The sequence below is a fragment of the Pavona decussata genome, unplaced genomic scaffold (assembly GCF_977016875.1).
Source record: "Pavona decussata unplaced genomic scaffold, jaPavDecu1.1 SCAFFOLD_219, whole genome shotgun sequence".
Lineage (NCBI taxonomy): Eukaryota > Metazoa > Cnidaria > Anthozoa > Scleractinia > Agariciidae > Pavona > Pavona decussata.
Genome location: NW_028145624.1, coordinates 2,548,015 through 2,571,058, shown reverse-complemented (window position 1 = coordinate 2,571,058; position 23,044 = coordinate 2,548,015). Strand labels below are relative to the sequence as shown.

At 40.3% G+C, this 23,044-nt stretch overlaps 1 protein-coding gene and 1 pseudogene across 1 annotated transcript in view; both read left to right on the top strand.

Moving 5' to 3' along the window:
• LOC146459502 (uncharacterized) overlaps nt 1–23,044 on the top strand; it is a 37,306-nt gene that overhangs the window by 11,816 nt on the left and 2,446 nt on the right. The window contains exons 2-8 of the mRNA XM_085089470.1: nt 8,170–8,335; nt 11,806–11,881; nt 13,218–13,269; nt 13,905–14,843; nt 19,084–19,314; nt 19,987–21,351; nt 22,726–22,848. Coding sequence (XP_084945596.1) covers nt 8,170–8,335; nt 11,806–11,881; nt 13,218–13,269; nt 13,905–14,843; nt 19,084–19,314; nt 19,987–21,351; nt 22,726–22,848 — 2,952 coding nt within the window. The remainder of the gene's footprint in view (nt 1–8,169; nt 8,336–11,805; nt 11,882–13,217; nt 13,270–13,904; nt 14,844–19,083; nt 19,315–19,986; nt 21,352–22,725; nt 22,849–23,044) is intronic.
• Nucleotides 1,816–3,460, top strand: LOC146459503 (uncharacterized; annotated as a pseudogene).

The following is a 23,044-nucleotide window of genomic DNA, read 5'->3' as shown; positions in this document are numbered from 1 at the left end:
AATAGACCCGGACAAACACAATAAAACTCTTGTTCGGAGAAAGCGAACAACGACTGAAACGTGACCAAGATTCAGCCTTCTTATCTAACACCGGTTTCGGTTCTTGAGTCTAAAACTTGCGCGAATATTGAAAAGAATTCTTACTCTAACCGCTTGCAAATGATTATTACTGGTCCATCGTCCAGAACCATGTGGTACGGGGGGAGTAGCATGGACCTGTAGCGGTTCGTACAAGGCTGGCTTATGTTTTGAGTGGTCCTATTAATATAGCAGGTGCATTGCAGAGCTCATCAAGTGTTAACATGTCGCATGTTATGAAGACAGAGTGTCAAGTAGTTGAAGAAGACTTAAATCCAGTTGACATCTCTCTGACAGAAGTACTGAACAAGTTTTGGGACTATGATACTCTTGGAGTGAAGAATAGAGAGGAAGAATTCTATGAAGATTATCTTGCCAAAGTAAAGTTCAATGGTAGCCGTTATGAAGTTTCTATTCCCTTTAAGGAAGAGCACCCTACAATTCCAAACAACTACTTGGTAGCACAAAAACGCCTCAGCTCCTCATTAGTAAGATTGAAGTCCAAGCCTGACATACTACAACAGTATGATGACGTCATTAAGGATCAACTGAGCTCTGGTGTTGTAAAATTGGTTGACAAGAGTCTTGATCAAGACGTCATACCAAAAAAAGTACATTACATTTCTTATAAGGAAGTCGTGAAGAGAGACAGAACCACTACCAAACTACGAGTAGTGTATGATGCTAACGCTTAATTTCAAAATTAACCAAGTCTGAATGACTGTCTGCTCCCTGGTCCAGCCTTCGACATTCTCTTACGATTTCGTCTCCACAGAGTTGCATTGATTGGTGACTTGGAGAAAGCATTTTTAAATGTTGAAGTGAATCCTGAAGAGAGGAATTTGTTAATTTGTGAATCCGGAAGTCATTATCCTTAGATTCACATGGCTTGTGTTTGGCCTTGTCTGTTCACCGTTCATTTTGAATGTAACCCTGAGAAATCATTTAAGCAAGTATGAGAATATTGATCCAGACTTTGCAAACACTGATATGAGAGCTTTGTATGTGGATATCTTTGCATCCGGAAAGGATTCAGTAAAGGACTGCTTCGAACTATACGGAAATAGCGATTCAGAGAAGGAGGTTTCAACATGCGAAAATGGGCATCGAACAGCCAAGAGCTAAATCAGTTGATTGAGAAGGAAGAAGCTAACCTGTCATCATCAACTCAGCCACCTTCGGAAACCAGTCCTTCTTTGACAAAGTGTAGTGTTCTCGAGGAAGACCTCATCAAAGTGATGGGAGTTCCATGGGAAAGGACAGAACACAGCTTCAAGTTTGATTGGAAGTGATGGCACCTTTGCTACACAAGCATTGGATGGAACACTGACAAAGCGGAAACTGTTGAGCATCACTGCTCGATTTTATGATCCATTAAGCTTGCTGTCACCAGGTATGGTGTCTTTGAAGTGTGTGTTTTAAGACATTTGTAAGCTCAGGATTGGCTGGGATGAGGCCCTGCCAGACGAACTCTGTTTAAAGTGGAAAGATGTAGCAGGAGACATGTTGAGAGTTTCAGTGATCAGTGTCCCTCGCTGTGTCCCATATGGGATAGAAGCAGAAGATATCAAGTATATTCAACTACACGGCTTTGCAGACTCGAGCAAGATCGTTTATAGACCCATTTCAGATGTGACGTCACGTCACGTGCCTTTGCGAACTGGAGGACAAGCTTTGTAAACAAATCGCACGTGTGTCTGAAAAGCGAGTGGAAAATATTGTTGATTTATTTGCGTTATGGTGAACTTCTGTGCGGTTTTTGGCAGCTCCAATCGTGCGAACAGAGAAAAGAGCAAAGGCTATTACCGTCTTCCCGCGATCGTGCAAAGATCGAATGTAAAAAAACAAGCTTTGAGCGTCGAACGTCGAGCGACTTGGCTCGCGAGGATTCGAAGGGAAGATCTTGCCGCTGATCCTGGCGACTTTGTAAGAGTTTGTGGTGACCATTTCATATCAGGTAAGTAGCGCACTGCATGCTTTAGTATTACGGTCTCGAAGTATAATGATCGCTTTCTTGTTGCTTTCGTAAAACGTAGGTACAAGTTATTGATACTGAACACGTGCACGTGTTCCCTTCATACACGTTTGGCTTCGTTCTGGTTTTGTCCTGACAGAAGTTTTTCGTTGTCTCATTTTCGTAGGTAAACCCTCTTCGATTTACGAAACAACCAGCCCAGATTGGGCACCTAGTCAGAAGCTTGGGTATAATTACCATGGAGTGTCAGCATCAAGCCAGAAAAGACATGAACGATCGAAGGAAAGGGTTGAAAAGCGAAGAAGGAGTGACTGTGCTAGTGCCCTACTGGAACTGTTCAATCAGTCCACTGAGGAGAAATCGCATTTAAATGCTTCATGCCCATCTGATGTTGAGGAGTCCAGGAGCAAAGACTGCCAAACGGAAGTTACAAATGAGTACATAGCTGGATTGGAGAAGGAAAATTCATTCCTCAAGGAACAGTTAAAATTAAACTCACTGAATGGAGATCATTTAGAAAGGACAATGACAAGGTTTTGTTTTACACTGGCCTTCCAAATTGGTCACTGTTGCTGTGTATATTTAATTTTGTAAATAATTCAACTCTGGAATTCAAATCATCCAAAGGGATTTTAAGTCCTTTTCAGAAATTCTTGTTGGCTTTAATTCGCATGAGGTTGAATTTGTCAGGGAGGGACTTAGGGTACAGGTTTGGGGGTATCAGTGAGGCAACTGTATCCCGTACATTTCTTCAGGTGGTTGATGCTCTTTATATCAGGCTAAAACCTTTGATCATCTGGCCTGATAGGGATGCTCTTCGCAAAACCCTTCCAATGGACTTTCGTAAACATTTTCCAAACTGTGTTGTTATTATTGACTGTTTTGAAATTTTCCTGGACCGCCCTTTGAATCCCCTTGCAAGGGCCCAAACATTTTCTTCATATAAACATCACAATACTGTCAAGTATCTTATAGGAATCACCCCCCAAGGTACTGTAAGTTTCATTTCTGAAGGATGGGGTGGTAGAGTCAGTGACAAGCACCTCACAGAGAATAGTGGGCTTCTTGATAACCTTACCCCAGGAGATGTCATTCTGGCAGACAGGGGTTTTGACATTCAAGAATCAGTGGGACTATTCTGCTCAACTATCAAGATCCCTGCATTCACCAAGGGCAAAAAACAGCTAAGTGGTATCGAAGTGGAGCAAACTCGCAGAATTGCTAATGTTAGGATTCATGTGGAGAGGGTTATTGGGAATATCAGAAAAAAAGTACAGTATTCTAAGTGCAACTCAACCTATTGACTTTGTAACTGTTAGAAATGGGGATGTAACTACCCTAGATAAGATTGTGACGAGCTGTTGCGCACTTGTTAATCTGTGTGACTCAGTTGTGCCATTTGAATAGACAGTTTTAATTCTGAGAAATCTTAACAATAGTAATAAACCATTATTGTAAAAAAGTACAATTAAATAGTTTGTCAAATTGTGCTTGAAAACTAAGTTAAAAAATTCATGACTGTAAAAGTTTTCTTTTTTACAAGTATTAAAAATGTAATAAAATTCTTGTTGGTACCTATATCTAGATTGAGAGTTAATAGTTTAGACTAATTTTACTGTCAACCAGGAGAGCAAAATTTGATCAGAAGATGAAAATTACAACAAATGCATTGTAGTGTGTGCATTTCCAACTTTAAAAACCTTAAGCTTTGTTTATTTTTACAAATATGCCCCTTTAGGAGGTCTGGAATTCTAATCAGTCCGTTGAATTCGGATAGATTTGCCTCTGCGATCAGCGATCAATCCGACGATAAACAAGAACATTTGAGATGCGAGCCACGGACTTGAACAAGGGCGAACAAGTAAAACTGCAATCGCTTCCTCAACCTTACCTTTGCGATTACGAGGCGATTTTCGCCAAAGCTCTTGCTAAATACTTCCCGAACCCATCTATTCGCAAAATTTTGGTAGCAATCTAAACTCTTGTTGTTCATTAGTTGATCTTGAGTGTATGGACTCGACATAAATAACAGATACATTCCGACGTGGATGTACGTTACATCTGGCCAAGAATCCACATTATCTATCCATTCGTTTCGCGGAATTTCATAGGGATCTTGTCCATCTATATCTACTAATTTCACTAAGTATCGGTCTTTCGTTTCCTTTAGCTGTATGCCTTCGAAATAGCCAGGTAAGAGCCCTCGCTTTTTCGTCTCTTTCACCGCCATTTTGTAAACAAACGCGAAAGCTTGTCCTCCAGTTCGCAAAGTCACCTGACATTACGTCACATCTGAAATGGGTCTATAGTGCAAACGTCAACATTCGGGTGACAACCTCTAATGACAACTATTTGCAGCTGTTAGCCTCTAGAACTAGGGTGGCACCCTTGAATGGGGAGACAATTCCTCCTCTGTAATTGATGGCAGCATTGACTCTAGCAAACCTGATGACAGCTGTGTACAAGGCATTGGCTTGTACCATCAAGATTGATGCTGTGTTCATTTGGATTGATTCTCAAATTGTATGGTGGTGGATTAATGGAGAGTAAAAGCAATTCAAGCGGTTTGTGCAGAATCAAGTGACAAAGATTCGAAGTCTCTGGAGTAAAGAACATTGGGGATATTACCCTTCTGAACTTAACCCAAGTGACATTGCCCTGGCGAGGAGCTAAGAGTTCCGATTTTGTATCCAATGATCTATGGTGGAAAGGAGCACCATTTCTAGAGAAGGAAAAGGATCAATGGCCAAGCCCACCCAATTGTCCTTTGGGTAAAGGCACCCTCTCAGAAGAAACTACAAAGAAATCAAAGAAAGAAGATGCAGATGGAATCTCACAAGTAATGACTGTATTAGTCCAAGCCCCTGAAAAGATCTCTAAAGTCGTCCAACCAGAGAGATTTAGCAGTCTCAGCAAGCTTATAAGAGTAACTGCCCTTGTATTGATTAAAAGAGTTTCAGAAATGCATTTAAATGTTAGTCCACAGGAAATGAATGCTGCAAAAAGTCTCAGGTACAAAGACGTTCAAAAGAAACTCTATGACAGGGAGAGATCTAGTTCGACTTGGGAACAGTTAGGAATCTTTAAAGATAAAGATGGAGTATTGCGATGTAAGGGAAGGAGTTTCCAATCCTGTTACCAAGGAAGCAGCACTTCACAAGATAAGTTATTACACGAAAGTCATGAAAAACGTGAAAAACAATGGGGTTAGAGAAACTCTCACTAAAACTTGGGAACAGTTCTGGATAATCAAAGTTCGACAAGTTGTCAAGGATCAACACTGCAAGTGCATTACATGTAAGAAAATACAAGGGAGAGCTTTCAGTAGCCCACCTCCTCCACCATTACCTTCATTTCGAGTCTCAGATGATCTGGCCTTCTTCAAAGTTGGTGTAGACTTTGCTGGCCCTCTTCATGTTAGGAATATCTACCAGTCCAAGGGAGACATGTTCAAGTGTTACATTGCTCTATTTACATGTGCAAGTACCAGAGCTGTGCACCTTGAACTCACACCGGATTTGACCGCCAAGTCATTTCTAAGAGTGCTCAAACATTTCTTCGGAAGACAAGGGATACCCAACTTGTTATCTCAGATAACGGGAAAACTTTTAAAGATACAGAAGTTCAGAAGTTCGTTCTTAACAGGAACATTGACTGGAATTTCAATATGCCCACTGTAAGCTGGTGGGGCGGTGTTTTCGAGATCTGCGTCAAACTTGTAAAAAGGTGTCTGAAGGAAGTACGGGGAAATGCAAAGCTTGGTTATGAAGAACTGGAATCAGCTCTGATTGAAACTGAAGGAGTGTTGAATTCCAGGCCGTTAACCTACGTTTACAATGAGTTTTCAGAAGCTGCACTAACACCTCCACATCTCGTAATTGGTCGACGTGTCTTGGAGCAACCTTCTGCTACCAGTGTACTTCTGAGCACTCGGGCCCGATATTTAGAGAGTCTCCTCACCCGTTTCAGAAATTGATGGAGGAAAGAATACCTGACTGGCATCAGAGAGTATCAGAAACGTAAGGGAGAACCAAGAAGAGCCATTCAAATTGGTGACCTTGTGCGCATATATGCAGACAAAACATCTAGACAGCAGTGGAGAATGGGGAAAGTAGAGAAGCTCTTGCGAGGAAGAGACAACGTTGTTTGCGCCGCCAAAGCTGGCTACGGTAGAGAATTTCTACGCAGGACTCGCATCAAGCTTTTTCTGTTACATTTATAAGAGTGTTTACTCAAATGTAATAACGTTTTTTTCACATTCATGTACAGTTTTACCATTTGATAGTCAAATATTGACAAAATTATGCAGCCAGTTGAGCCTTTCCATCCACCAAGCATATCCGATAGTTGAAATACATTTGATTTTTCTAATTCGCGGAGGGTTTCACAAGAAAGCGAATGGACAGAGGTATACTGAGCAAAACTTCAGTGGAGCCGTCTTTTAAGTTAAGGTTTTAGGAGGTTATTGTGTTTCGCTTCCGCCTACACCTGAGCAGGTCATAAATGTAGAGTTTTACCGATTGAATCACCGGGCTGGGTGTCCACTGGCGGAGGTTCGACTGTACGGTGTAGTATCTTTTAGTGTCTATCCCCAGTATCACTTTCCATTTTTTCGCTCACTCAGAGACTTTCCCTCTCAGTAATGACCGCGCGTTGGTTCCACTTATAACGCAAAACCAAAAAAACAAAACAACAACAACAACAACAACAACAAAAAAAAAACAATCTGTTTTTGGACACTCTTTTTTCCCACGAGAACGCCTTATTTTGGGACTGAGCATTATTTGCAGTCATCTGGTATCAAGTTACCTGTGGCATGCTAGCATGGCTTACTCTAGTGCATTGTGGAAGATTCCTGCCAGCCAACTCTCTTGGGGCACGAGAAAGTGGTCACTTACGTGAGGTGGTCGCTCACGGGAAAGATCAACAAAATATGCCTAATACTGGATTGATTAATTAATTATATAAAAATATTACCTTATCGACTAAAATTAGGCAAATACAAACTAATTTATTTGATTTTTTCAAATGCAACAAGTTTCGGGAAAGGTACAGTAGAGTGTACAACACTTGTCAATGTGTCTCATGTTAATTAAAATCACCTGAAACTTTGTATAACATTTTGGAACAGATCACTGTAACAATTCCCGTTTACCTGCAGATCTAATTAAAGCCATCTCTGTCTGTAAACTGTTATTATCTGTCAGCAGTCCGGGATAGCGTGAAAAAAAATTGAACTTTTGTCACTTCTGAGTAATGATTTACTGACGATCATACGTGATTGTGTTGGGTGGTCGCTTACCGGAAACAGAAAACAAAAGAATATGCCAAATTTCTGGCCTAAAAAGTGGTCGTGGTCCCTTAAGAAATTTGAGTGCATGGTGGTCGCCTACAAGAGAGCTCTTGAAACAGCATTTAACTGAGAAACAAAAAAGTTGTTGACGAAGTGGTCGCTTAGCGAGGTGGTCGCTTATGAGAAGTGGTCGCTTAGAGAGAGTTGACTGTATTATTAAGATTTTGGTCAATCTTAGCCTCGACGTTCTTTTATTGAATAACGTTCTTAATGAAAAAAAGATTGCAGTCTCACTTTAAATCTTACTACGGCTATTAGTTTGTCTCTTACAAAACGTTTTCTTTTTGCTGTATTCCGGAATAAGAGTGTTTTTCGAGTTCCCAAAACACATGGTGGCTCTTGAAGATGACATGCTGGACAAGACAAAATGATTAATGAATAATTACTCAATGGTTTTAATGACTGATCAATGAGTAATCAAGAGGCCACGATTTTTTTTGGCTTCGAATGGCAATCGATTACTCATTGAGTATGTCACTGCCGGTGCTACCACTGCTTCCTCTAATGGCTTTGACTCTGGCTCTGGCTACTGTTGTGCCACTGTTGCTGCTGTGCTACTGCCACCGACACTTCTGGTGCTACAAATGCTGCCGCTGCTGCCACTGCCTCTGCGTTGCCACTGGCTATGGCTATAATTGTGCCACTTACGTTGCTGCTGCCCCTGCTGCCCGCTCTTTTGCTACCTCTGACTCTTCTTGTGCTCCAAATGAGGCCTGATGATTTGGATTAACTCATACGGGTTTGTTTATGATTGAACTTTAAGAAACAGAGAAACTTCGCAGTGGAATAACTGGCAGTGGTGTAGAAGAGAATGCTGGTGCTGAAGCAAGCAGTAATGGACAAAATAAAGACTACAAGCAGTTAGAGAAACAACTTCAAGTGCAGGATGAAAACCGCAAAGACAATTCACAGGGAACCTCAATGGACAGGTTTGTCTTGATAACTACCATTAACTACAGTGTACAAAGCAAAAAAAGGCTTAGTGTAGATTGAAAATTTTAATTTTCAACTACCTTATTTATTTTTTTTATTGGAATAAGGAATAAATTTGAAAGGAAAAATTAGAGGTAAAACCAAATGGCAAGTCATAATAACATTATGGCTAAGTCAAAAAAAGGTAAAAAATTAGAGGAGATAGCATGTGGCTCCAAGTGCTACAGTATGCAATACCTATAACTATGTGCTATTTCTTGCGGATTCAGTCAAACCGGGGTTAAGTTCCGGTTTTTGTTGTTTAATGAAAAAAGCATTTAAAAATGACGCATTCGAGTTTGCTGCGGCAGAATCGATACATGTCTTATCACCAGGGTGGTTGCCAACAACGAATCACTTGTACTGTGTTCAGCATTCGGTTGTAAAGGTGACAGCGTTTGTAGCCAACATAACAATGTCCTGCATCACACTCTGCGGCTAGACAAATGTTGGTTTCTTCACTTACTTTCTGACTTCATTACACTGTGGGACGTTCTGGGTAAGATGTTGACTAAACTAAAGAGATAAAACCGCTTAGAAACGGTCTATTACTCACCTTCCTCCAGGAAGACACATTCGTCTGAAGAATGTCAGTCTGCCGGAAATTAAAAAACGAAAACAAACGAGTACACCTGTTCTGCAGACCAGAAGAATGTTGCCGTGATGATAAAATTTCGCAGATCTGGTGAAGGTTACCGTATACCTTTAGAGGTGTCTCGCGTCCAAGCGATGTAGCGCGTCTGGTTTAAACTGTAGATATATATACCCCTATATCAAATTAAAGCTTATAGAGCTGGCTATCAAACAATTCCAAGAATTTTTTGAATAAAATGAATTGCCAGATTTTTCACGACCTCTAAATGCGAGCGTCCGAATCACCTTTTGAAAGCTACAAGTCAAGGGGAATTTTGTTTTTCGCTAATTTAATTTGCTCCTCAGTTTCCGGACCCAAAGCGCTAAAAAATGGCATCTGCGTTTCGCCATATTCAATTGCAGTGAAAAGTTACCGAACATTTTTCGAAATGGGATTAAAAAAAATGTGGAGTGATCGTACAAAAATCGCTCTTGGAGAAAAAGTATTTTGAAAGGAAAAAATCGCAGACACGTGTTTCTTGTATATATGTTAAACTAGCTACTGTCCAAATTTGAAGGCAAACAAACAAATTCCCTTTGAGTTTTAGCTTTTTAAAGTGTCACCTTCACTTTGAAGTGAAAAATTGATTCGAGAAAACAGCTCTAAAAATTCGACAATTCATTTTATTTCAAAATTCCTTGTATACTGTGATAGCCAGCTTTGTAAGCTTTAATTTGATATAGGGGTTTATCTATCTAAAGTTTAAACCGGACGCGCTACATCGCTTGGACGCGAGACACCTCTGAAAGTATACGGTAACCTTAAACATGTTCGCCGTTAAGGCTGGTTTCCATATGATCGCAGATCGCAGACCTTATTGCGATCTGCGATCTGCGATCCGCGATCATATGGAAACCAGCCTTTAGATAGAACATGGTTCTATCTTCTGCGATTGTCTGCGATCACGATCGCAGGATCGCAGACGATCGCAGACCTTATTGCGATCTGCGATCATATGGAAACCAGCCTTTAGCTGCACTAAGAAGTAGTGATTTTATGGAAATGAGGAAGTGAGGTAATTTTTTCAAAATCTGTAAACTCGCCAAGATTGACTACTGAACTTTTACGTCAGTCAATACTTGATACTCAAAACAAAGTGCAAACTGTCATCGAACTGTAAAATAAATATGACTTTTCTGTTCAATAGGTGGATTGCATTGCCCGCCATGTTGGTGGTAAAAACAAAAGAAAATTTGCTCACATAGTTTGCATAAAAATGGAAGTTAACCCCCAGAGGTGAAAAATCGTATTGTCCCATACCACCAACATGGCCGGCCTGACGTAACGTGCAATCAACCAATAAAGCATTGGAATGTATAAGTAAAATTGTAGTTTCGTGTAGTAGACAAGTTGAAAATTGGGCCGTAATATCTTGCAAGCTTGCGTCTTGTAAAATTGTTCTAGACACTGCATAAATTTTTTATATATGTTTTTTTCCACGAGCTACGAAAACAAAGGGACGAAAAGATCAGTTTTTTAGCAACAAAAAACACGGGAAAGCGTGTTTCACACCGAGAGGTAGGTTGAAAAAGAGAAGCAGAAGCAGCCGAGTTTTTTTTAAACAACTTCGAGGTGTTTGGATATCTGATTAAACACACTTTCGAGTGTTTGATATGACTTCTCAAGTGATCAATAATTCTTGGAGAAATTCAAGGCTAAAGGTGGCAAAATTGTATGGTAATTAGGAACACATGCATATTCAAACTACGGTCACGGTAGTGATTTTATTTGTTTTCTCTTGATGAATTATTATGAGTTTGAGAACGTTTTGTCGAGATAGATAAAGATTGTTTTAAAAGAAGGTATTGTTTATCAGATTGCGCTTTACGCATAACAGCGCAACTTTGAATATTCGCCAAGTAGCTCATTCTCAATTTCCAGCGAGTTAGCGCAATTGCTTTTCTCGCACGGTGGTATGATCAATGATAATCATTACGCTAACACTTACCCCTACGCCTGCCTTTCTGCAATACAGTGGATGATTTTCAATGTTAAGATCATAGAAATCACGAAAAACTCATTGGGAATTGTTCTAATCATTTTTCAACGATTGTCTAAGAAAAAATGAAAATTCACGTGACTCATCATAGCAACTATACGGCGTTAATTGTGTGAAGTAGTACAGGTACCGCAAACTTCTATTTTCAGATGACTTTTCGTCAGCATTGCCGTCTTGGTGTGCCGGAGTGTATATGTGATTTACTAGTCCATACTTCCCTTTTTTAATGATTTCACACTGAAGAGCAGCATGTACAGAGCAGCAGAGATTAGCAGCCTTTTGTTATCAAGTTTCTTTTGGGTGTCCGAGATCACTAAATCGGTCGTGTTATTTACTGTAGCTCTGTACTGGTATAGCATCCGAGCTAGTAATCGGAATGTCTTAGGTTCAACTCCTGATAGGAGCACTCGAATTTTTTTTCGAGTATGCCTGTGTCGTTTACTGATCAATACATCATTCTCATTTGTTTACCAGGCTTAACATATTCCATCACATTATTTCCATTGACAATTTATTTGTAGGATAGTATTATAGAGTCAAAACTTACTAGTTAAAACGCTACATCAAAGTATTTTATTGTTGTTGAGTTGTCATTTTCAAAGGGCTGCTACTTTCGGGGGGCCATTACTTTCGAGGGGGCTGTTACTTTCAGAGTTCAATAGGAAGATAAAAATTAACGTTACTTTCGGGGAGCCGTTACTTTCGGAATTCTACGGTACATGCAAAAGTGCTGGTACAATGAGGCACTGTGAAATTCTCAAATGGTAAGGTAAATTGCATATTCTTCTCTTTAGGGGCCCTGGAGCTGGGGACCGTGATGGCCATGACCATGATGAAGTTACCCGTGTTAGATCATTTCCTCTTGAAGTGGTAGGCCAATTTAATATTGCTCAGCAAAGCTTGGAAAAATTATTGTTGACGTGTCGTTGAAGTCTCGTATTTTTTTATTCAAAACAACGACTCTGCTCGTGTGTTATAAATTTGGATACATTTCCGGGATGTCGTTTGAAAACTAAAAATGTGAAATGACGAATTTCCAAGTTGGAAAATTTGAGCCTAACCTGCGGTCAGGCATAATTTATGTTTATTTTAAAGCGCTCTTATGTCCTTTTATTCAGTCGCGCGTTATTTTTTCGTTTCACGAAAGTAGAGCCTGATCGCAGATTACGGTAATCTCACCACGGTGAATTTTTGTCTCGCTTTCTTATTGTGAACGCCTTTCCTCTTAATATACCACTGTTTCGACAAAGATTGTCCAAAAAACCGTAAAAGCGTACGCCACAATGCCGAAAGGTAGTCTGGGAAATACCCAATAAATTTCAATAAAGGCTCAGAATCCATATTGCCCGCCATCTCAAGTCTTCACTTGACAGTCGAGGCATGGACAGCCTTTGTCGAAACAGCTGTATATTCTGTATATTCTGCACTATATTCAGTATAGCTCGAGCATATTGTACCAGTTAAACGATTTAGAAAAATCTCAAGGTAGAGCATATAACATGATTTATTACACCCATTTTGAAATCACTGATGATCCTTGCAATCTGATTGGCTCTCAACAGTGCGATTTATTCCCAAATTGCACCATTTTTTGCTCTAAATCGCATCCTTTCTTTAGCTCATCAAAATGGAAATGAAGTACCAAAAATAGAATATTAATATTGACAATAAAACTCTGTGATTTCAAAATAGGTGTAATAAAGTGGTAATTGAACTTCGTGTTGTGCAATTTTGGTCTAAAATCATACTTGTGATTTCAAATCAAACTCGCGCTGCGCGCTCGTTCGATTTTGAAATCACACGTATGATTTCAGACCAAATTGCACTCCACTCAGTTCAATTACCATCATAAATTGATGAAATGAAAAACTTTATTTAAGCGTCGGAGTAGTTAGTACTGTGGCGCTAATTGGGGATACTATAAATCAGTGAAATAAATATACAAACTAAGCATAACATTTGTTAAATATCCCCACTAGTGGGAGGTAAACCGTGGCTTTAGATTTGAAAACGGGGCTACTGTAAAACAAATCCAAGTGGTCAGAATGGGACTTGAACCCGAGTTAACCCGGGATCTCCGAATTACTAACAAGTCCCGTACCCTAACCACTAGGCCACACCTCCTCCCTCATAATCTTCCCTTATTTGTCGATGCCGTTGTGATTGCGTCAGATCCCTAATACTTAACAAATTCTGTCTTTCGCAGGTTGCGTTAGAAGAAGCTCAGTGCTCAAAGCTTGGGTCATTTGAGGCAGAAGGTAACAAATGGATCGAAAATAGGCCAATATCTTATTGTCTAATGAGGGCATGCGCAGTCGCTAATTTCATATTAACTGAAAAGTACATGTTAATTATATAGTAAAATCTGAAAAATACCAAAAAGGTTCGTCTGCATATTAAGTTGTAATGAAGCGTTTCTATAAGCAGTATTAGAAGGGCCTATCCGGCACGGATGCTACAAGATCTAACAATTCTGCATGGATTCTTTAAGCTACACTCATTGAACACAGCAAAGACCCATACGGCTGGAGGACATTAGTAAAATCTTTGAAACCTGTCAGTATCGAGCAGCTGGAACCGTCGCCACATCTCGCTTAAATTTTGCAGTATGTAATAGTTAATTATTTAGTGGTCCTCTTCTATTGGATGACTCACATGTTATGTAGTGTCCTGGGTGTAATTTGATCTGTAGTTACTATCACTTTGTTGAAATAGTATCAAGGCACGCTCATTGCACTATCCACCATGAGATAGTGACGAGAGGGTGGGGTCCAAATGCCATTATAGTTGTCCCTTCGTTTGTCAAAGTTACTTCTTAAATGTAATTCCTGTTTAGCATACATATCGGCCAGTAATAAACTTAAAATGTGTAATTTTGTTTCATAACTTGAAGGTGACTTGAGAGCGAGCATCAAGGACGACTCACCATGGACAGACGACAGCATTTCATCCAGTATCATCACCAGTGAAGGTGGTGTAGTGGTTGGTAAAGATGTCAAACTGGTGTGCCCTCCAGGAGCTATCGAGAATCCCGTATCTGTTGATATTACGTTAGAAGATCCATCCAAGTACTATGACCTTATAATTCAAAAGAATCTTGAAAATGACGTCGTGTTTGCTATGCCCATCATCAATCTTCAACCAAGTGGCCATGATTTCAAGAAGCCTGTGACGTTGACAACAAGGCTTAGAACCAAGAATTTCCAGCCCGAAAACATAGTTATTTTGCACGGCACAGAGGCCAGGGACAGAAAAATCACTTGGCATGATATCACGCATAGGTCAAAGATTAATGAGACAACTGCAGAAGTTGTCATTGAAATGGACCATTTTTCACTTGTTGCGTCATTGGTGAAATTTGCTTTAATTCGCACCAAAGACATTGTATTCAGGCTGAACTTGGTGGCATTTAATTACACAATGTCAGCATTGCTCAACAAGAATTCAATGCATGATGAATTGGCGTTACTGTTTGTGAGTCAAGATGTCTACAATGAAGAGTTTTACAGAGAGCACGAGAGTTCTGCTTTGGTACGGCTCAAAGCACAAGGATTCAGAGAGCTGCATGTATGTCCCATGAATGGAGAGGAAGATAAACGAATCTTCAACAGTGAAAGCCTTCAGGTTTCTGTTCGCCTTGGGGAAGATTACAGTCTGGCTGACACTCGACAAGGGACTACACGTTTCACAGTGCATTCCCATGTTTGGTGGAACGAGGGAGAGGTCATCAAACTTCCACTGGACTGGACTGAAGAAGTCAGAATTTTGTGTGGAACAATCATTGTACAAGGCCAGTATGGACAGTGTAGTGAGAGCCATTTATGCGAAACAGGTACGTTTGATAGCTATAATATTATCAATATTATACTCATGCCAAGGTTGACGTCAACAAAGACGATAATTGAGCGATTTTTTAAATACCTGTTTAATGGAAACTTTTGCTTGTTTTGGGTTAAGCTGATTCCTTAATTAGACGATTCTCCACACTGAAGGGATTTCTGTTGGTGTCGCTGGCGTGACAACTACAAACCTGTTTTGATGCCGTTTTCGTGTGCACCCGTATGTCCAGAATACAGAATGAATACATCATATGCAATGGAACTTGTAATACAGCTAGAGTTTTGTCGACTTTAACGCACTTTCTCATTGGGGGTTCCTTGGTCACGTGGTAAAGGCTAAATGTAAATGTCCCCCACGCGGACTATACAATTTGAAATTTACAGCCCTCTCCAGCCCGAAAGACACACACCCAACAAAACACTCTTCTGTTTGGTGCTTAGTTGACTTTCACGTTTGTGTATGAAAGGCATGTGTTGGCAAACGAAACGAACAATCAATCGTGCATCACTTGGACAAGACTAAATTCAAATGTTGCCCATGCAGGTTACATTTCAAAAATTGTAGCCCGAACGGACTACAATTCGAAAATTATAGCCCTCTCCAGTCCGAAAAGGATAAATTAACAAAACACTCATTTGTTTGGTGCTTAGTTGACTTTCCCGTTCGCATATTAAAAGGCACTGATGTGTTTACGAAGGAAACGAACAATTAATTGTGCAATGCTTTACAACTACTTATCTAGGGAGGTAAGAAGACCTCTTCTACGCGTTCGTTGAAAGTTGTGATACAAGTAGTTTGTAGGCAGCGGACGACAATAACACCATCCAGTACTTTGCGGTTGACTGTTCAGTTGGCGTAGATTGCTGAGGCGGTTGAAGGCATTTCGTCAGTTGAGCCTTCTGAGCCGGGCAAATAACTTTTTGCGAAACTCTGACACGGAAGGTGGAATAGACAAGATAATATCTGAACTTCGTCAGAAAAGAATTTCTCTAGACACCCTTTACGGTTCTGCATGGGAATGTACAACCGGGAAAAAAGAAGACACAGTGTTCTAAAGAATTTTCTTTTCCCCATGATGTGACGGCGTCGTAGACGTAGGCTCTCTAAAAAGTGCTAGATTTATTCCTCTTGTTTGTTATTCAAGCATTTCTGACAAAGTTTTGGACTGCTTCTTGTATGTTTGTGTCTTTGAGACAGCGCGATGCCGGCTATGATTGATTCATCCGTGCAGGGACGAGTGTCTTGAAATACAATATCTCAGTAGAAAATCAGCCAAGAAAGTACTGCTCATCTTTGTGAAGGTGTTACAGACACTAACGACGTGCCACTGAATGTTCTCTGTTTTGATAGACCTTTCTCGTGGCTCTGAAAGTTCTGGGATTATCTGGAGTATAACCAGAAAAGTATTCTCTCAAATTGCTTCTGCAGTCTTGACAGCTCTGGTCCTGTAATCATCCAGCGTCTGAAGGCAACGGGATTTTGTTAAGTCCGATACAACCACTCGGATCTTTAACGTTGCCGTTTTTTAGCTGACGAGCTTGGTCAAACGGAAATGCAGAGAATGCATTGCTAGTTTTTGAAACCACCCAGTTACCCTGACTCTTAAACTCTTCTTTGAGGGATGTTTGGTTTTATCAACTGAGTAGTCTGGCCACCGTTAAGAGATTCTAGAGCTGGCGTTTCGCAGTTAGACCTTCACAGGGGCGGATCCAGGATTTTTGAAGATGGGGTGGCTGACCCGACAGAGCGATATCGAAAATTATGATAATAATTAATACAGCATTAGAATAGCACTATATCGTGATTATATTTGTAGAGTAAGAATATATTTTACGTATAGTAGGCTGTGATCAAACAAAAGCAACCCTACCAATCATTACACTCCAAAGTGTGAAGATCCCAGCGTTCTCCTGGTTCCCTGCCAATTGCGTGTCCATAAATTGCGACTTTGTCGGCCAAGTCGGATAGTTGGACGGTAGTCATTGCGTTCCTTAGCCACGTGTGAAGTAATCTTTCAGCCTCCGTGCTTCCCATCTGTAACACCGCAAGGATCGTTAAACGTTCTCGGATATTAGGAAAGAACATGCTAGCATGTGTCTATAAGGCGGGTTGCTGAAACTTCGTCTGACCCTGCTTGTCGCTTCCAGTAATTGGTCCAGCGAAAAAGGTCACTTTCAAAGGTTGACGGAAGTTGTCTTGCGTGATGCCACTTCTGTTGCAGTACTTTACCAATTTCAGCCATGACACAGAGTTTGTAATGTGCCTGCTTTTCTTTGCGGAAGCGAGATTTGGAAAAATTATTCCCAGGAAAGGTAATGCCACTGTTCGCTTCCAGTACTGTACTACTGAATCTGTTGGGGGTGTTATCCCGATTCCGCTGTCCACTGCCAATACGCGGACGTTGTGCAGTAGATCCCACTAGTTCTGAAAGAGGCAAGACTTTGTCGTACATACGTTCGAACGACGACTTTCGATTTCATTTCCAGTATACTTCAACTACAGTAGGTGGCCTTGTAGAGCAGCTGCGAATGGACGCATTGATTCCAAAAGTTCCTTTGCGCGAACAAAGCTCAAATATGTGAGAAGTTTGTCATGGTGCGCCTCAGTACATTGTTTTAGTGTGTGTCCAGCTCCATTCTTCATCATTAGAAGCGGTCGTCGGGTCAGTTGTTATACTTTTGTTCCCTTTTATATTTTCAACCTTAAACGACACGGGGGTGGCTAGTCACCCAATCCACCCCCCCCCCCCACCCCCTGGATCCGCCCCTGCTTCATCAGATCGGAATCAAGGAATTGTGGGTTGTGTGTGGTTTATTTAGTAAGTAGTGGAGCTACCCTATTGATGGAAGCATGGTAACGTGAAAAACAAAAATTAAATAAACGCGATGCTATGTTTTAGGCCTAGAGAATAAATGAAAGGTGTATCCAGTTTCTGTCAGTGAGACAGGCATACTAAGAAAATAGAAAATCTCGGAACCCGTACGTTCTTTTTCCGAGTATGCCTGTGTCACTGCCTGAAATAAACATCTATCATATATTCACCAGGTCTTGAAATACATAACACAATTTTCTTTCATGTGCAGTTTGAGTTTTCTTGGTTGAATAGTAATCTGAATTCTGAGAAATCACACGGTCGGTTAACCTTAACATATCTACAAATCGCAGTATTTAGTTGCAAACATTTGAGCTTATAGTTATTTGTGAACCCAGTTGTCCGAGCATACAGTTGTCAACAGTTCAGCAATTTGGATGAGGATAGTTGAAGTTAATCGAGAGATACAGATGTAGAAGATCAGTTGTTGTAACTAGCAGTTTATCAAGAATTCTGCCTATTAGAACTGGCTAGTAGTACCTTTTTTTGCAAAACCTTTTATTCCACTTCTGAATTTCTCTCTCATTTACACAATGGTTAAAGAACGAGGAGGTCAGTCTTGAAGTGCCCCTGGGACGAAAATTTCATTTTCCATCTTTTTGCATTTTCGTGTAGAATATGACCTTCTTACTCATGTTACCAAATTTCAATCCTTTACGGCGATTGGAAGTATTTTTTTTTAGCTTTTTATTCGAGATTTCACGGCCGCCATTACTTGGCCTTGTTCCGGAAGTTAAGGCTCAAATTACAGGAAGTGACGTCATTGGCTCAACACGAAAAATTCCACATGGCTATTTTTTAAAGGGATTCTACTTCATAAACTGTATTCTGCTGTTATTCAGTTCGCAACAGCAGAAAACAGTTTATGAAGTAGAATCCATATGAAAATTAGCCATATGGAATTTTTCGTATTGAGCCAATGACGTCACTTCCTGTAATTTGAGCCTTAACTTCCGGAACAAGGCCAAGTAATGGCGGCCGTGAAATCTCGAATAAAAAGCTAAAAAAAATACTTCCAATCGCCGTAAAGGATTGAAATTTGGTAACATGAGTGAGAAGGTCATATTCTACACGAAAATGCAAAAAGATGGAAAATGAAATTTCGTCCCAGGGGCACTTTAAAATAGGTTTCACCGCCTTCTCGAAGCCTTAGACCTGTAGTTTAACTGATATCATGCGCTCGAGTGTGGTCCGCACTCGGGGTTCGGAGCCCTAAAATCCAAACTGCTTGAGGGCACGTTACTAGCCGATCAGCTTCAAGGATTTACTGTTTAGGACCAGAACGAATAAAATTAGGTAGTAATGCCATGGCCCTATTATGAAGTGGAAATTTACTTAGCGCCTCAATTCCTATTTACAGATCTCTATGGCTACGTAAGAAGCTTACTCGGCGTAGAAGAAGCCATTTTTAACGTTATGCCCCTTGCTCAGTCGCTTAACCTGCCTGAGGAGTTAATAAATCAAATCAAGGGGTCTTGGAAAGATGAGGACGAGCAACTCAGAATACTTTTGGCACACTTTGTGAAGGGGAGTGACATGGAAAAAGATCTTGCTGCTGTCAGGAAGGGTCTTGAGGGCCTAGAACAACAAGGTTAGTCGCCTGAAGGTGTCCGCTTAGTTGCCTTTAATTTATCAATAATTTGAAGTTCGAATAACGGAACGTGCATACATAATGGTGTTATAAGAGACTGTGGTCAAACGTTCCTTCAACGGACATATGAAAATATTTCGATGTTCAACTAGAAGCAGTGGTTGTAGTAAGTGACCCCACATAGGTAATTGGCCAGGTAAGCCTCCCTCCGTTAACTTTCTTTCAGGTAAGTGGAGGGCCTGCTCTTGAATGCTCAACTTGCTTCTCTTTGGCACCTCGGTCAAACGGGCCCCTCGCTAGATCTGGTACTGATACTGTTTACTGATCTGGTACTGTTTATTTTCAATGCAGTGTTCATAGTCTACACGGAGTAAATAGCAAATCTAGACTTTGTCAGTTGCTGTTCGTTTGTTTGTTTGTTTAGATGCTTTTTTTTTGTTTATTTTCAATGATATCGACCGATCTGTTTAAATAAAAGTTGGGTGTGTATTCTAGTGTTTGTCATGATAACTTAAAAGTGGTTTGGAAAGAATTCAGTGTAGCTACCAAAACATACCACAAATAGGAAATGTAAACAGATTCTGAATCCTATTGTGCCTGTTGAGTCGCTAAAAATCACACGGTGGCCTTTGCTGGTTGATAATTCACGGAAAATAATTTCTCATTTACCAGGTTACAAAGTAACCCTGAGAGGTCAGATGCATATCAGGCACTTGAGAGAATTGGCGACCAAGATCTCAAACTTACGATTGATGAATGAAGATTTGATGAAGTATTTCTCCTTTAAGATTCAAACTCTCTGCAAGGCAGTGTTCAGGGACTGTTGCATAGAATTGGAAGACACGGCCGAAGGGGTAGAAAGAGCAGCCTCGTCCACGCACCACCTAGGTTATCTCGAGAATCGCCAAGCAATAACCAATGATGTTGCAGAGAAATATCAAAAGCTATGTTCATCGTCGGAAAAGTCCAGCGTTAGAAATTTCCTAGCTCTTGTTCCTTGCCTTATTGAAAGCATAAAGGAAATCTTTGTCGATGAGAGAATTTCAGAAGTACAAAATGGCTTAAGAGGGCTGTCTGAAAAAACTGTGGAACAGCTTTTGTCAAGTGTCCGAAACGCTGAACAAAGGAACAACATCCAACAGCTTGTATGTAAAGTGTGTGAAATTCTTGAGCTGTTGTGCCTGGAGAACTCTGGCAATCATCCTACTACCGACATTTTAAAGTGGGGCGAAACTTTGGCAATTCCTTCCATGTTGGACTTTCTAAGTCCCTTTTTTCAGCACTGTCAGCGTGACATGAGGTTGCTTGCGAGACTAGCGCTGTTTTCACGACGTCTGAAAGACATTATGTCACACCAGGTAGACATTGCTGATGAAGTGTTTACGCATGATTTTTGCAACGTTTCATTGAGTCTGATTCATTTTGCCAAGTTTAGTCCATCAAAGCTGGTAAGATTTAACCTTACTGATTCAAAACATTCTCCCGTGACGTGTAACAGAGACAACAACACTGTAAGGTATGAAAGGCACCAGGAGACATTCTATCAATGTTTCGAAATCAGGAAAGAATCAGACGATGAGTTACAACTTCATGCAACTGTGGACGTGCACGTTGATGGACGCATTTCCAAGAAAGGGGCATTTCAGTCAGTATTCATGCTGAGCCCACCTGGCGAAGAAGCTCTTGACAAATGCATGAGCCGTTTCATTGACGTCGCAGCAATAAAGCTAAACGACAAAGATTCGGAAAATCTTCAGGTGATTCTTTGTTCGACGCAAAAGGAGAAACTCTCAGAGGTGCTAGACGTTCTCAAACAAGAACTGGCAGAAGAAGTGGCAGATGTTACACGATCGAAAGTCACCCAGTGTCATCTTACAATACGCACGGTTGGTTTGAAAGCAGGATCGGTTGTCAGTCTACGCCTGGTTTACAAATGGGGCTCCGAGGCAGTTGGTCTTGACAGCAAGGATTTTGTTACTTTTGCTGATTCCTCCGCTGGTGGGGCTGGCGCTTGCATACCAGAGTTACAACTGATTGGTAAGATGGAATTTCTTACTATAGACCTCGGGTTTTGATCAATATAATGTTGTCTTTAACTTCTTGCTTTTCTGTTTTTGTGGTAGGTGATTGTCGAAAGTAATTCGCTTTTGCTTTGTTTGTTTGTTTGGTTTTTTTTTCTTTTTTTTCTTTCTTTCTTTCTTTCTTTCTTTCTTTCTTTCTTTCTTTCTTTCTTTCTTTCTTTCTTTCTTTCTTTCTTTCTTTGTTTTTTATTCACACTAAAGGATACATTTAACACCATAAAAAAAACGCAAACAAATTAAATTATAAACAGGGAAAGATTTCTCAAGACCCGCAATAAGCATAAGCTAGTCGAGGTGGGAGGTGAAGTGGAAAGTGATAAACTAAATCACTAACAGCAATTTTTAAAGAAGGAGGATGAAAGGTGAAATTCGGTCACTAAATATAAGAATACGAGGTAGACTGTCAGCTTTAACATAGTCAGCGCTATCTGAAAGAGTCTCGGACAAAAATGCGCATCTCTCCAATCGGGAGAAATATGGTTCCATATTATTGCTCCTCCACTTCTCGAAAATGAACGTGTTAAGTTAGAATTTCCAACTTACCTTCTTTTATGTAATTGTTACCTTAAGCAGCATGTCTAGTGTTGAACCCTTGAATTTCATTGGACTAAGTGAAAAGACCTTTAATATAGTGGATCTACAAAATGTAGAAGACTTAACAACAAAGACTAAAGTAAATGAAATAGTTGCACACATGTCAAAGAGTAAGGATAACGTAGCAGGTCGTGTTACTTTACATCGCTATCAACAAGCAAACTTTGTTAAAAGAAACAAAAATGAAAGTAGGTAGGCAGGATTATAAATTAATAGAGAACGATCTCTACAAAGTTTCCTGCCCTCCTGATGGTGTGGAAAAAATAATTATCTACCTTTCTTGTAAAAAAAAAATGTAACGCCAGCTTCTCACTGGAAGACAAAAGAAAGGTGTTACAGTGTTCAAGTTGTGGATGTGCACAACTGAAAGAAAAATGTACAAAGTGAACACTTGTTCTAGGGCATTTTGCGAACAAAAATGCGAGAACTTGGAAAACATTAGCCTAACATTTTTCAAGTTTCAATCCATACCGACCTACTCTGTCTCTGGACAGAGGCACTAATCGAAAGTTTTATTGTACTGGGGTGATAATTTATAACAAACTGGACAATTATTTCTTTGTTGCTGCTGACAGACAAACATTTTTGGGTTTTGAAATGACAGCAAATTTGCGTGATACTTCCCCAACAATGATTTCTGTGCTGAAATTCATGGGCGCAGTTAATACCTAGAGACAAGATTTCACTCGTGAGTTTTACTTTTTATTCCTCTATTCATTTTTCTTTGTTTTGTAAGGTTTGAGCGATCCACTAATGGCTGAAGACGCTTCTCGGGCGCTGGCTTCTGCTGATGAAAATTTTGCTGCTGATGCTTTTGATAACTTAAAGAAACATGGGCGAATACAGTGTGAAAAAATAGGTAACAACCGAAGCTAATTCGTTGTCTTGCTTACAGGAAATTTGTTGGAGTTCGTCAACGCACATCATTGACTGTTAAAGATATTTACCATTTTGGCTTTGGGATTGGATTTGCTGAGCTGGGTAATTTGTTGACACAAATCAGAGCAAACATTCTCTATTTTACCAATCAGAGGCCAAGCGATATCCAATTATGG